The 15,394-nt window shown below is 47.2% G+C and overlaps 1 protein-coding gene across 1 annotated transcript in view; it reads right to left on the reverse strand.

The window, feature by feature from the left end:
• Positions 1-8,820: 8,820 nt before the first annotated feature.
• LOC115482126 (synapse differentiation-inducing gene protein 1-like) overlaps positions 8,821-15,394 on the reverse strand; it is a 52,495-nt gene continuing 45,921 nt past the window's right edge. The window contains exon 2 of the mRNA XM_030221696.1: positions 8,821-9,135. Within this exon, the coding sequence (XP_030077556.1) occupies positions 8,983-9,135 (153 nt within the window). The 3' untranslated portion in view covers positions 8,821-8,982. The remainder of the gene's footprint in view (positions 9,136-15,394) is intronic.

Genomic DNA, 15,394 nt, shown 5'->3' on the forward strand with positions numbered 1-15,394 from the left:
CTTTCATTTCGATAATACGGTCGGGGACGCCCAAATCTCAACATTCAGATCAACCTTAGAGATGGTTGACATAAATGTTGAGATGGTCGACCTTAGAGATGGTCGTCCCCGGTTTTCAGTCATAATGGAAACCAAGGATGCCCATCTCAAAAATGACCAAACCCAACTCATTTGGTCGTGGGAGGAGCCAGCATTCATAGTGCACTGGTCCCCCTGACATGCCAGGACACCAATCGGGCACCTAGGGGGCACTGCAGTGGACTAACTGATGCACTAACTGAACGGAAAAAGCCCTTCCCTTACCGATTCGGAAAGTAATGGGCATGCATGAAGTAAATCACATGCAAATAAGCAGCTCACTGTTAGCTCATTTGCACACGATTTTCTTCCTAAGGAGGGGAAGCCAGTGCATAGCAGCCAAACATTATGCGTGGCTGCTCTGCGCATGCCAAAGACGGCTTCATACATGCAAACAATCTGCATGTATAATAGCTGTCTACAACCTTAAATAAATTGCCATCTACAACCTTAGAAAAATACAAGTCCAGGTGAAAAAGTCCAAGTGCTCATCAGGGACGTCTTATTTATTTATTTATTTATTTTTTTAAGAGTATGGGTGAAGGACGTCCTTAGCTATGCCTCCATCCCTGCAATGGCAGTTGAGGAGGTCCAAAATGTGATGTTTCTGTGAGAAGGATGCCCATGCCTGCTATGCCTCTGACACCCCCTTTATTTATTTGGATTTTGGATCACAAGTATAGCAGTGGGATTTGAATCGGCCACCTCTGGATTGCAAGACCAGTGCTCTAACCACTAGGCCACTCCTCCACTCCACTCCTTTGAAATTTGGCTGTCCCTGTGGGGAGGCAGTTCAGGACATCCAAAATGTTTGAAAGAAAGACGTCCACGCCTTCACTATGCCTCCGCTGACACACACATATCTCCCCTCCCAGGGACCTGCATACTGCTGTGATGGACCTGAGTATGACATTTCAGGCTGGCAAAACAAGTTTTTAAAGTTGTTTTTTTCAGGGTGGGAGGGGATTAGTCACCACTGGGGGAGTAAGGGGAGGTGATCCTCAATTCCCTCCGGTGGTCATCTGGTCAGTTTGCGCACTTTTTTGAGGCTTGGTCGTGAAAAAAAATGGACCAAGTCAGCCAAATGATCGTCAGGGACACCCTTCTCTTTTCCATTATCGGTCGAGGACGCCCATGTGTTAGGCACACCCCAGTCCTGCCTTCGCAATGCTTCCGACACGCCCCTGTAAACTTTGGCTGTCCCCACTACGGAAAGCAGTTGAGGACGCCCAAAATCGGCTTTCGATTATGCCGATTTGGGCGACCCTGAGAGAAGGACGCCCATCTCCCGACTTGTGTTGGAAGATGGGCGCCCTTCTCTTTCGAAAATGCCCCTGATAATAAATTTTTTTTAAGGTATATTAAAAGTAGGAAGCCGGCAAAAGAATTGGTTGGACCGCTAGATGACCAAGAAGTAAAAGGGGTGATCAGGGAAGACAAAGCCGTAGCGGAGAGATTAAATGAATTCTTTGCTTTGGTCTTCACCGAGAAAGATTCGGGTGAGATACCGGTGCCAGAAATGGTATTCGAAGCTGAGTCGGAGAAACTGAATGAATTCTCTATAAACCTGGAGGATGTAATGGGGCAGTTCTACAAACTGAAGAGTAGCAAATCTCCTGGAACAGATGGTATTCATCCCAGAGAACCGATAGAATTGAAAAATGAACTGGTGGAGCTATTATTAGTAATATTTAATTTATCCTTAAAATCGAGCATGGTACCGGAAGATTGGAGGGTGGCCAATGTAACGCCGATTTTTTAAAAAGGTTCCAGGGGAGATCCGGGAAATTTTAGACTGGTGAGTCTGACGTCAGTGCCGGGCAAAATGGTAGAGACTATTATAAAGAACAAAATTACAGAACATATTCAAAAGCATGGATTAATGAGACAAAGCCAACATGGATTTAGTGAAGGGAAATCTTCCCTCACCAATCTACTACATTTCTTTGAAGGGGTGAACAAACATGTGGATAAAGGTGAGCCGGTTGATATTGTGTATCTGGATTTTCAGAAGGCGTTTGACAAAGTATCTCATGAAAGACTCCAGAGGAAAGTGGAGAGTCATGGGATAGAAGGTAGTGTTCTATTGTGGATTACAAAACTGGTTAAAAGATAGAAAACAGAGAGTAGGGTTAAATGGTCAGTATTCTCAATGGAGAAAGGTAGTTAGTGGGGTTTCCCAGGGGCCTGTGCTGGGACTGCTGCTTTTTAACATATTTATAAATGACCTAGAGATGGGAGTAACTAGTGAGGTAATTAAATTTGCTGACAACACAAAGTTATTCAAAGTCGTTAAATTGCGGCAGGATTCTGAAAAATTACAGGAGGACCTTACGAACTTGGGAGACTGGGCATCTAAGTGGCAGATGACGTTTAATGTGAGCAAGTGCAAAGTGATGCATGTGGGAAAGAGGAACCCGAATTATAACTACGTAATGCAAGGTTCCACGTTAGGAGTCACGGACCAAGAAAGGGATCTAGGTGTCGTCATTGATGATACATTGAAAACTTCTGCTCAGTGTGCTGCTGTGGCTAAGAAAGCAAATAGAATGTTATGTATTATTAGGAAAGGAATGGAAAACAAAAATGAGGACGTTATAATACCTGTGTATCGCTCCATGGTGCGACCGCACCTCGAATATTGTGTTCAATTCTGGTCGATGTATCGCAAAACAGATATAGTGGAATTAGAAAAGGTGCAGAAAAGGGAGTGGCGTAGGAAGGGGGGGTGGTGGGGTGGTCCGCCACGGGTGCATGCCGCTGGGGGGGTGTCAGCTCTGCTGGGCGCCTGCTCCCTCTGCCCCGGAACAGGTTACTTCCTGTTCCGGGGCAGAGGGAGCGGGGAGCCGGCGGAGCCGATGCAGCTCCCGGCGACGTGCACTTGGGGCGGACTGGCCCTCCCGCCCGCCTTCGCTAGTGGTAAGAATGCGCTCCAGGGGGGGCGCCAAGGGGGTGGTGCACCGAGCTGCACCTGGGGGGGGGGGGGTGCACAGCAGCGACCCGCCCCGGGTGTCAGCCACCCTCGCTACGGCACTGAGAAAAGGGCGACGAAAATGATAAAGGGGATGGGACAACTTCTCTATGAGGAAAAGGCTAAAGCAGCTAGGGCTCTTCTGCTTAGAGAAAATACGGCTGAGGGGAGATATGATAGAGGTCTATAAAGTAATGAGTGGAGTGGAACGGGTAGACATGAAGTGTCTGTTTACGCGTTCCAAAAATACTAGGACTAGGGGGCATGCGATGAAGCTACAAAGTAGTAAATGTAAAACGAATCAGAGAAAACATTTCTTCACTCAACGTGTAATTAAACTCTGGAATTCGTTTCCGGAGAATGTGGTAAAGGTGGTTAGCATAGCAGAGTTTAAAAAAGGTTTGGGTGACTTCCTAAAGGAAAGGTCCATAGACCATTATTAAAATGGACTTGGGGAAAATCCACTATTTCTGGGATAAGCAGTATAAAATGTTTAGTACTTTTTTGGGATCTTGCCAAGTATTTGTGACCTGGATTGTCTACTGTTGGAAACAGGATTGTGGGCTTGATGGACATTTGGTCTGTCCCAGTATGGCAATACTTATGTACTGTGATATCCCCCTCTTCACTCAGGGTGACCTGGTTCTCAATATGCAGATCATATGCAAATTAGTGTTTTACCCCTTCTCGCTCAGGGTGACCTGGTTCCCACTAAGCAAATTAAAGAGGTCTCACCAACTGCATATTTCTCAGGCAACTCCTTATTCCAGCCCCTGGGCACACTTCTTCTAACTTAATACTTTATGCTTTTATAGGTCTTCACACTGAGCCTCCCCACACAGATACATGGGCTCAGTACTAGCTTCAATACTTTGGGGACTTCTAACCCCAGGCTTTGCAGTCTGCTTCTCTCAGTACTGGGACACACAGTCCCCGCTTCTTTGGACACACAGTCCTGGACTCACAGTCCTTCCTTCTTTGAACACACAGTTCTTTACAAGTACTTGGGACACACAGTCCTTTGAACACATAGTTCCTATAAGTACTGAGGACACACAGTCCAACACTAATGCTTTAGGGACTTCTTACCCCAGGATTTTCAGCCTGCTTGTCTCCTTTGGACACCCAGTCCACCACAAGTCCATAAGGTTAGCCAGTATCTTCCAGGGGGGAACTCTCTTATTCTGCTGCCAGCTCACTTCTCTCCCCTTCACACTCAGGTGGGGTATAAAGTGGTTAATAGCTAAATAGGACCCAGCCCATAACCACCTGCACCTGTAGCCACCCCCCAGGACTCTCCCTAGTCCTAGCAACCTCCCATATTTTCCCTGGACATTTTTAGGGGAACAGCGCCATCTAAGGGCCTGCCCAGGATAGGACAGCCTCTCACTTCTCACAGTATTTATGCAACAGGCAGCCCCTTTCTGACTGTCAGGATCTCCAGGTTAGTCTGGAATCGTGCGCCCTTGGGCTGCTGACGAGGAGCGGCAGCAGCATGCAAAACCCTCCAACCAGGACTGGAGTAGAAGCTGTAGGCAAGTGAGGCAGGAATAAGCAGAACCAGAATGGACTTGGTTTGCAGGGACCAGAATCAGGAAACCCAAGCAGGAATCAGGAACTAGTGTGACTGGAACAATACTTCACCTGCGCTTGACCGCCGTTCCCTAGGGGTTGAACCCCTAGGTGCAGGCAGCTGGCAGGACTTACTGGACAGAGTGGATCAAGACAATCTTGACTAGAAAGGGTACAGGATGCAGGATCTCAAACAGGTAAGAAACAAACACAAGCTGGGCTAGAACAGGGTACAAGGTATAGGGTCTCAAACAGGCAGGAGACAAACACAAGCTTGGTTAGAACAGGGTACAAGGTACAGGGTCTCAAACACGCAGGGAACAAACACAAACTTGGCTAGAACAGGGTACAAGGTGCAGGGTCTCAAACAGGCAGGAAACAAACACAAGCTAGGCTAGAACAGGGTACTAGGTGCAGGGTCTCAAACAGGCAGGAAACAAACATAAGGTTGGCTAGAACAGGGTTCAAGGTACAGGGTCTCAAACAGGCAAGGAATACAGACTAGGGACACTAACTAAGAAACAAGGCTAAACAAGACAAGGCATAAGTGCACTGAGCACAAACACCAACCTGGACCTTTGGTGTTGAAAAGGCAAAGCAGAAAGTTTCCAGAGGCTTAGCTGCAGCAATCTCAAGACAGCTAAGGGTGAAGCTAGCTGCCAAACTACAAACCAAGTCTGGATGGCTAGAACATCTGGACCAGACCGGAAAGAAAGTCTGGAATGTATAGGAAGACAGTCCACGGCAGCCACCGGCTCCAGCCACCAGAGGGCGAGGCGAGCACAGCCAAGGAAAACAGTCACAATCGTGACAGTACCTCCTCCTCAAGGCTCCCCCACCCCCAGTCTCCACGGGCAATTCCGGTCTCCATGGATAATAGTGGTGAAACCTATGGAGGAGTTACAAAACATGACCACGGGTAGCTGGACTGGAACTTGAACAGGAATCAAGAACTGATCCGGGACTGGGACCCAGACTGGAATCAGGACTGGGACCTGGACTGGAACTTGGACTGGACTCAGGAACTGAACAGGAACTGGGACCCGGAGTGGCCTCAACATCTTGGCTGGAACTCAGACTGGGCTCAGCGTCTGGACTGAAACTGGAACTCCACTTGAACTCAGCATCTTGGCTGAACTGGAACCCGGAGTAGACTCAGCTTCTAGGCTGGAACTGGAACTCGACATGGACTCAGCATCTAGGCTGGATCTGGAACTCGGCTTGGACTCAGCATCTTGGCTGGAACTGGAACTCAGACTGGACTCAGAAGCGTAGGTAGAAGGGCAGTTCAGGCTGGACTGTAGGTAAGCCCGGAGCTTGGGATTTCTAAGACGCCTTCTTTCAGTGTCAGCCTCTGGAGTATTCCGCAGGACTGGTAGGGAGACAAGTAGGCGGCGGTATTCAAAGAGCGGGGTCGTAGGATCAATGGCAGAAACTGGGTTTTCAGCGATCATAAGCTCCCGGACACGCTTTCTCTCTGCTGCCGCTTCAGGACGTCTCTTCAAAGCTGGATCAGACAAAAGTGTTCCATGATACTTATAAAGTGTCATGAAAGGATCAAAAACCATAATTAAACTGGAACCGAACTTCACATGGGAGACAGGAGCTAAACCCGGGTGGTGACGTGGATTGCCAACAGGGGAAAGAGTCCTAGTCTGGAAGGCCAGCTGGTAGGATGATCTTGCCGAGCTCATGGCCTTTGCAATCTGTCAGGATCTCCAGGTTAGTCTGGAATCGTGCGCCCTTGGGCTGCTGACGAAGAGCAGCAGCAGCAGGCAAAACCCTCCAACCAGGACTGGAGCAACAGGACTGGAGTAGAAGCTGTAGGCAAGCGAGGCAGGAATAAGCAGAACCAGAATGGACTTGGTTTGCAGGGACCAGAATCAGGAAATCCAAGCAGGAATCAGGAACTAGTGTGATTGGAATAATATTTCAGCTGCACTTGACCGCCGTTCCCTAGGGGTTGAGCCCCTAGGTGCAGGCAGGTGGCAGGACTTACTGGACAGAGTGGATCAAGACAAACTTGACTAAACAGGGTACAGGGTACAGGGTCTCAAACAGGCAGGACACAAACACAAGCTTGGTTAGAACAGGGTACAAGGTACAGGGTCTCAAACAGGCAGGAAACAAACACAAGCTTGGCTAGAACAGGGTACAAGGTGCAGGGTCTCAAACAGGCAGGAAACAAACAAACACAAGCTTGGCTAGAACAGGGTTCAAGGTACAGGGTCTCAAACAGGAGGAAACAAACACAAGCTTGGATAGAATGGGGTACAAGGTGCAGGGTCTCAAACAGGTAGGAAACAAACACAAGCTTGGCTAGAACAGGGTTCAAGGTACAGGGTCTCAAATAGGCAAGGAATACAGACTAGAAACACTAACTAAGAAACAAGACAGAAGTGCACTGAGCACAAACAACAACCTGGACCTTTGGTGTTGCAAAGGCAAAGCAGAAAGTTTCCAGGCGGCTAATAAGCCCATCAGCAGCAGAGGCTCAGTTGCAGCAATCTTAAGGCAGCTAAGGGTGAAGCTAGCTGCCAAACTTCAAACCAAGTCTGGAGGGCTAGAACATCCAGACCGGACCGGAAAGAAAGTCTGGAATGTATAGGGAGACAGCAAGACAGTCCAAGGCAGCCACCGGCTCCGGCCACCAGAGGGCGAGGCGAGCACAGCCAAGGAAAACAGTCACAATCGTGACACTGACCTCACTCCCTATAGCATTGATGGCCCTCTTCTGAACCCCCTCCCATCCCCATAACAGCCTCTAAGGACCCCCCCCCCCCCATAAATGTCTCCCAGGTCTACTTTCTTAATCCCTGGTAGTCTAGCAGTAGACAGGGAAGGAGTGATGCCCACTCATTCTAGCCCATTGCAGCTTCCCATTCAAAATGGCTGCGTGACCTCTAGTGGCAATCTCACAGTACTTTGGTGGTACTGTGAAACTGCCACTAGAGGTCATAGCAGCCATTTTGAAGGGGAAGCCATAATGGGCAGGAGTGAGTGGGCATCACTCCTTCCCTGTCTACTGCTAGACTACCAGGGACTGAGAAGGTAGGCACAGGAGGAGGCCTAAAGGAGTGGGGTGATCCATAGGTGCTGGCTATTGTTGTTAAGAGGAGTGGGAGGGGGAATCAGGGCCATCTGTTGCTACTATGGGAGGGGAAGGAGGAGGGATAGGAAAGGAGCTATCTGTTGCTGTTACAGGGTGGGAGGGGAGATCAGAATCTGGGGGGAGGGGGGAGTCAGGCCCTGGCTGGATACCCTTATTCAGGTCCTGGCTGATATTCAGCTGGGATCCACAAGTGTCTCATGTGGATGCTGGTCTGAATATTGGCTGAGACCCGCATAAGCTCCAGTTGGCAGCACATGCCAAATTAGCCCAGGATATTCAAAACCAATGCCTGGATGTGGCCTGACATTGAATATCTGGGGTTAATTCTGCCCATGGCAATCAGTGTTTCAAAAAATGCTGATCACCTGGGACTGAATATTGATTAGTTATTTGTGGAAGCTGCAGCTAAACTCCATCTTTGTCTAAATGGGTCAGAGGAGGGAGGTAGGCAAGAAAAAGCTGGCATGGAACAAAAAACTTAAGCTGTAACCTTTATGACTCTACAGACTGGACCACCTAATTTCTGACTAGAAGAGAACAAACAAAATTGTACTGCGTTGTCACCCTCCGGTCTCCACCCCACTCTTCCTGTCTCTCACCTATCCACCCCCATCCTGTTAGACTGTCACTGAAATGCTTTGATGTTTCAGTTATTTATACTGTCATCTACCAACATTTGCTTATTTCCGATCTGACGAAGAAGTGCAACCTTCGAAAGCTAATCAAGAAATGTATTAAGTTATGTCCAATAAAAAAGGTGTCATCTTATTTTCTTTTCCATGTTTTATTTTATTTCTATTGATTGCCTTTAAAAGTGGAACACGGCTACCACACCTCTCTACTGACTACAGAACTAAAGCACTACCACCAAGAAGCCAGAAAAAGTTTAGTTTATTACACAATATATAGACAGATAAGAGGAGTTTTATTATATTGAAGTTTATTTTAAAAAATTGAATAAAAATGATATTAGGAACACAATTAGAATATTAACAGGCATATTTTCAAAGCACTTTGGGAGGCTAAGTTCCATAGGTTTCTATGGAACTTTGGAAGGCTAAGTGCTTTGAAAATATGCCTCTATGTGTCCTTTGGATATTTAGAAATATTTGCTAAGCTAGACCAAAACATGTATTTGGAAAAGGTAAGCAACATCTTTGGAGAAAGGTTTCATTTGTCATCCTTTCAGAATGTTTCTCCTCCTGCACGTGAGGGCCAGAAGGCATCTTGGAGAAACTGCTATTTGGCTTTAATAGCTTTCTTTTTCTTTCAACACGAAAATGACGATGACGATCACAATTATAATGAACCCTACGAGGATCCCGACAATGTTGAGGATTAGAGCCAGCCGGGAAGCATTAGCTGCACGATCAAAGTCTCCAGTACCAGAAGCATTTTCAACCTGGGAAAAACAAAGGCACATTAGAAAGATTTACAGACAAAGCCCTCCCTTTCAAAATAACTTCATCAGCCAAACCCCCAGGGATACATGTTTGCATCCGATTTACAAAGACATCCTCCTGTGTGTGAGATTCTTCAGTTACAAATCTCATAAGAGGCACATTTAAAAGGAAATTTGAAAGAAGGTTTTTTTTAGCCTGCCATTGAAAGCTAAAAGAGCTGAGTGGGCCAGTCGTTTTCTGAGGCTTTTTCCTTTTTGTTTTTTTTTTTTGGTGTTTAATTGTTGTGCATGTTTTGACATTGAATTCTATGGGTACACAAAAGAAGCAAGAGTAAGGGAGGACCAAAAGATCTCCAGCAGCCAGAAAAGTAGAAAACAAGTATTGATTGGAAAAGCACCATATCCTATATAATAATTTGCACCTCCAACATTCCACATCTGGATGCCTGGGTTCGTAACATCCATTCCCACTCATTGCCCCGCCCTCACGTCAAAACGTAATGATGTCAGCGGGCAGAACAATGAGGGGGAAGGGAAACAATGAGGCGAGATGATGTCAGGAGGAGAGAATTGCGGGACATAGAGGGGAGGGAGGGAGGAAGGGAAGGGGAGGGCAGGGCAGAGGAGAATTGATGGACATGGATGGGATGGGAGGACAGTCATAGGCGCTCCGTATAAGAGGCTTGGGGAGGTCTCCCCAGCCCAACCGTGACCTTCCCATGGATGCCGCCCCCCCAAACAGAGGGCAGCCAGGCAACTCTCGGACGGTCCCTCCGTTCCTTCCCGCCCTCAGCTCCCCGATCGACAGCCCTTCTCTCTGTTCCTCCCCCCCTTGCGTGTGTTTAACCCTTTTACTTTCAGGCACAGCGATGGCAGTGAAGAGGACAACACAGCAGGCTCACCTCCAGCTTCTCCCTTCCCACACACAGTGTCCCACCTTCTGCGATGATGCATTTCCTGTTTCCGCGAGGGCGGGACACTCTGTGAGGGAAGGGAGAAGCTGTGTTGTCCTCTTCACTGCCGTCGCTGCACCTGGAAGTAAAAGGGTTAAACGCGCGGGGGGGGGGCTGTCAGGGAGCTGAGGGAGGGCATGGAGAATCGTGGTCATGGATGGGAGGGCAGGGGGAGAGAAGAGATGGCTGGAATTGGAGAGAAGGGCAGGGGGAGAAGAGATGGCTCGACAGGAGAGGAGGGGAGGGCAGGGGAGAGAAGAGATCGCTGGACAGGACAGGAGGGGAGGGCAGGGGAGAGAGGAGAATTGCTGGACATGGATGGATGGACGGGAGGGCAGGGGAGAGAGCAAATTTGCTGGATATGGATGGATGGAGGAGAGGGCAGGGGAGAATGGAGAGTTGCTGGACATGGATGGATGGAGGGGGCAGGGGAGAGAGCAAATTTGCTGGATATGGGTGGATGAATGGGGGTAGGGGAGGGAGGAAATTTGCTGGATATGGGTGGATGGAGGAGAGGGCAGGGGAGAATGGAGAGTTCCTGGACATGGATGGAGCGGAGAGCAGGGGAGAGAGGAGAATTGCTGAACATGGATGGATGGACGAATGGAGGGGGCAGGGGACAGAGGAAATTTGCTGGATATGGGTGGATGGAGGAGAGGGCAGGGGAGAATGGAGAGTTACTGGAGATGGATGGATGGATGGATGGATGGATGGAGGGGAGGGAAGTCAGTAAGGAGAAGCACATGGATGGAGGGGAGGGAAGAGGGGAGAAATGCTGGACATGGATTGAGGGAAGGGAAGAGAGGAGAAATGCTGGACATGGATGGAGTCTGCATACTCTTTATCTTTTAAAAAATACTATAAATAAAAATCACAATTAAAACAAAAATAAAATAGATAAAACATTCCGTATCTCAAACCCCTGGAGCATATTACTCATTATACACCCTTCCCAATTATTACTTATCATGATAGACCATTTCTCCTAATGGTTCCCTTAAAAACATAATCACCATTACATGATAAACTTGCTAGCGTCTATTTCATTTGTGTGAGAAAAGGGTCTTTTTTACTAGTTTCCAATAAAGACTTGTTTTCTACTCATCTGACAGCTGGTCATTTTGCTTCCTGTGTGCTTTGGTTGTGAATTCTATTTCGGTGCCATTTGCATCATTGTTGTCAAATAATACCCAAGTCTGGGTGCCTAGGAGCCAACAGATTAATTTCTTCTTTAAATCAGAGCTAATTGCAATGTTCCAATACACTGCAGAGGAGAGAATGAAAATGGTACAGTGAAATATTTCTAGGAGTCACTGGACCAGGATGGAGAGCCTGACATAAGACCTGGAACAGGTGCAAACCACAGGAGAATCTGCATGGTTGTAGGTTTTCTAATAATGCAGAGATATACCAAAAGAGAGCACAGCAAAGGAGCTGATGCTACCGAAAAGCACAGAGTGCACCAATAACATTCAAAAGTAAGACAAAGTTTAATTTTCTGGTTTACAATCAAGGAAGGTGGATACCCTATGGTAAAAAAAAATGCCTTAATAAAATACACAAAAGCAGTCAGGGAGAAAACAGAACAAATACAATCTTAGAAAGTGATAACTTTTAATTCCAATATTCTTCTAAGTACATATATCAAAACTCCTAAGTTTCCAAGAAAGAAATGCTGTCATGAAAAGAATTACTGACCAGTATCAGGGCCAGATGCACAAAGGTATCCATTAAATATGCCTGGCGTGGGAAAACTTAGAGTCACAAACTAGACCACCGTGGAGATTTTTTATTTTTTTGGTGGGGGGGGGGGGGGCTTGAGAGGGATTTGTTTTTGCTTGGGAGAGCTGAGAGGGGTGCAGGGGAGGTTAGAGTTGGGGTACACTGGACCATCAGGGCGATTTTTAAAGGTCTTGGTGAGTGTCAAGAGGTTGGTACACTGAGCACCTACCATGGGGAGCAGTGTGTTTGCACTATACAGTGCAAGCACACTGTTCCCCATAAGGACAGGTCCAGACCTGTCATAAAATTTTGCACATTTAAGATAGGTGCTCAGGTCTGTACATTGCTCAGAATGCTCATTTTAATAGTAATGAGCTTGGTGCGATGCATTTACATAGGGTTGTCAGTAGCTGCTACTGGGAACGATAAAAGGGACACGTGCATTACATGTTAAATAACGTTTCCTTTAGACAGGCAAAAGATGGGCCCTCAGTTTGTTGTTGTTGTTTAAACCAACATATCAGATGCCCAACATGTTTCAATATGGTGCCTACTTCAGGGGCTTCATGGAACCTAGGGGATATGTCTGCTAAAGGATGTTAAGCCCTAATGTGCACTTAGCATGTTTGAAAACACTTACTGCAAGACACGTTAAAAAGTTTTGTGGAAGGCAACCTTTTAGTGAGCACTAAGCATGTGTTATTTTTTTCTGATTATTTTTGCTGGAGGTGTGGCATGGGCAGGGAAGCGTTAATCATATCCATATTAGCGAGTGCTATCTGGTTAATGCTGGCTTAATGTGTGAACCCTTAGCACTTCCTAAATAAGAGGCAGTACATGCTCCCTTGTTAATTTCAGGTAATGCCCACTAATACAAACATTAGTGCATGAGCTTAAACAAAAGAAAAACATTGAAAATGACCTACATACAGGGCACACTAGAAATGGGCTTAGCACCTGGGAAGGTCTCATGTTAGCATGTGCTAAGAGTCCATTTCCTAGTGCCCTTTGGTAGACGTACCCTTAGGTGTTACAACATCAGGGCAGTATACCAAAGGAGCAAAGGACTCACCAGATACCATCACAAAGGTGATGGTGTTACACCCCTATATAAGGGAAAATTAGGTTCTTACCTTGATAATTTTCTTTCCTTTAGTCACAGCAGATGAATCCATTAACTGATGGGTTGTATCCGCCTACCAGCAGGTGGAGATAGAGAAAACTGAAAGCACATGGTGTTCCTGGACGCCCAACTCCCTCTGCATTCAGTATATGAAATTTCCAAAGCAGAGTGAATAAAAAAGGCAATATAACATTAACTTTCCTCACAGAGAACAAACAACACAGAACCGGGGCAATAACCAAACAAAGGAGGGATGTTATCAAACTCCTGCAATAAAAACAGCATGTAGAAACTCTGATAGCTTGTCTTCAAGTACTCCTGATGAGGCACAATGTCTATATGCAACATCTGTACAAAAACTAACATAATAACATAGTAGATGATGGCAGAAAAAGACCTGCACGGTCCATCCAGTCTGCCCAACAAGATAACTCATATTTGCTGCTTTTTGTGTATACCCTACTTTGATTTGTACCTGTGCTCTTCAGGGCACAGACCATATAAGTCTGCCCAGCACTATCCCCGCCTCCCAACCACCAGCCCCTCCTCCCAACCACCGGCTCTGGCACAGACCGTATAAGTCTGCCCAGCACAATCCTCACCTCCCAACCACCAGCCCTGCCTCCCAACCACCGGCTCTGGCTCAGACCGTATAAGTCTGCCCAGCACTACCCTCACCTCCCAACCACCAGCCCTGCCTCCCAACCACCGGCTCTGGCACAGACCGTACAAGTCTGTCCAGCACTATCCTCGCCTCCCAACCACCAGTCCCGCTTCCCACCACCGGCTCTGGCACAGACCGTACAAGTCTGCCCAGCCCTATCCCCGCCTCCCAACCACCAGCCCCGCCTCCCGATCTTGACTAAGCTCCTGAGGATCCATTCCTTCGGCACAGGATTCCTTTATGCTTATCCCACGCATGTTTGAATTCCATTACCGTTTTCATTTCCACCACCTCCTGCGGGAGAGCATTCCAAGCATCCACTACTTTCTCCGTGAAAAAATACTTCCTAACATTTTTCTTGAGTCTGCCCCCCTTCAATCTCATTTCATGTCCTCTCGTTCTACCACCTTCCCATCTCCGGAAAAGGTTCGTTTGCGGATTAATACCTTTCAAATATTTGAACGTCTGTATCATATCACCCCTGTTTCTCCTTTCCTCCAGAGTATACATGTTTAGTTCAGCAAGTCTCTCCTCATACGTCTTGTAACGCAAATCCCATACCATTCTCGTAGCTTTTCTTTGCACCGCTTCAATTCTTTTTACATCCTTAACAAGATACGGCCTCCAAAACTGAACACAATACTCCAGGTGGGGCCTCACCAACGACTTATACAGGGGCATCAACACCCCCTTTCTTCTGCTGGTCACACCTCTCTTTATACAGCCTAACAACCTTCTAGCTACTGCCACCGCCTTGTCACACTGTTTCGTCGCCTTCAAATCCTCAGATACTATCACCCCAAGATCCCTCTCTCCGCCCGTACCTATCAGACTCTCCCCGCCTAACACATACGTCTCCCGTGGATTTCTATTCCCTAAGTGCATCACTTTGCATTTCTTCGCATTGAATTTTAATTGCCAAACCTTAGACCATTCTTCTAGCTCCCTCAGATCTTTTTTCATGTTTTCCACTCCCTCCGTGGTGTCCACTCTGTTACAGATCTTAGTATTATCCGTAAATAGGCAAAGTTTACCTTCTAACCCTTCGGCAATGTCACTCACAAATATATTGAACAGAATCGGCCCCAGCACCGATCCCTGAGGCACTCCACTACTCACCTTTCCTTCCTCCGAGCGAATTCCATTCACCACCACCCTCTGGCGTCTGTCCGTCAACCAGTTCCTAATCCAGTTCACCACTTCAGGTCCTATCTTCAGCCCCTCCAGTTTATTTAAGAGCCTCCTGTGGGGAACCGTGTCAAAAGCTTTGCTGAAATCTAAGTAGATTACGTCCATAGCTCGTCCCTGATTCAATTCTCCTGTCACCCAATCAAAGAACTCAATGAGATTCGTTTGGCACGATTTCCCTTTGGTAAAACCATGTTGTCTCGGATCTTGCAACTAAAGTCAGTCAGGGAGGGATCATGGATTCATCTGCTGTGACTAAAGGAAAGAAATTATCAAGGTAAGAACACAATTTTCCCTTCCTTGTCATCATCAGCAGATGAATCCATTAACTGATGGGATGTACCAAGGCAACTCCGCGAGTAAGCACTTGCACTCCAAAATGCGCATCCTGCCATGCTGCCACGCACGAAAGAGAGCTGAGAAGCCCAGGTAGCCGCACGACAGATCTCCTGAAGAGAAAATACACCTCTTTCAGCCCAAGAGGAGGACATTGCCCTCGTAGAGTGCGCTTTAAATATTTCAGGCGGCGACCGCCCTGAAAGCAGATAAGCCGGAAAAAATGAGTTCCTTAAGCCATTGGGCTATAGTGGCCTTAGACGCCAGAAACCA

The sequence above is a fragment of the Microcaecilia unicolor genome, chromosome 12 (genome assembly GCF_901765095.1).
Source record: "Microcaecilia unicolor chromosome 12, aMicUni1.1, whole genome shotgun sequence".
NCBI lineage: Eukaryota > Metazoa > Chordata > Amphibia > Gymnophiona > Siphonopidae > Microcaecilia > Microcaecilia unicolor.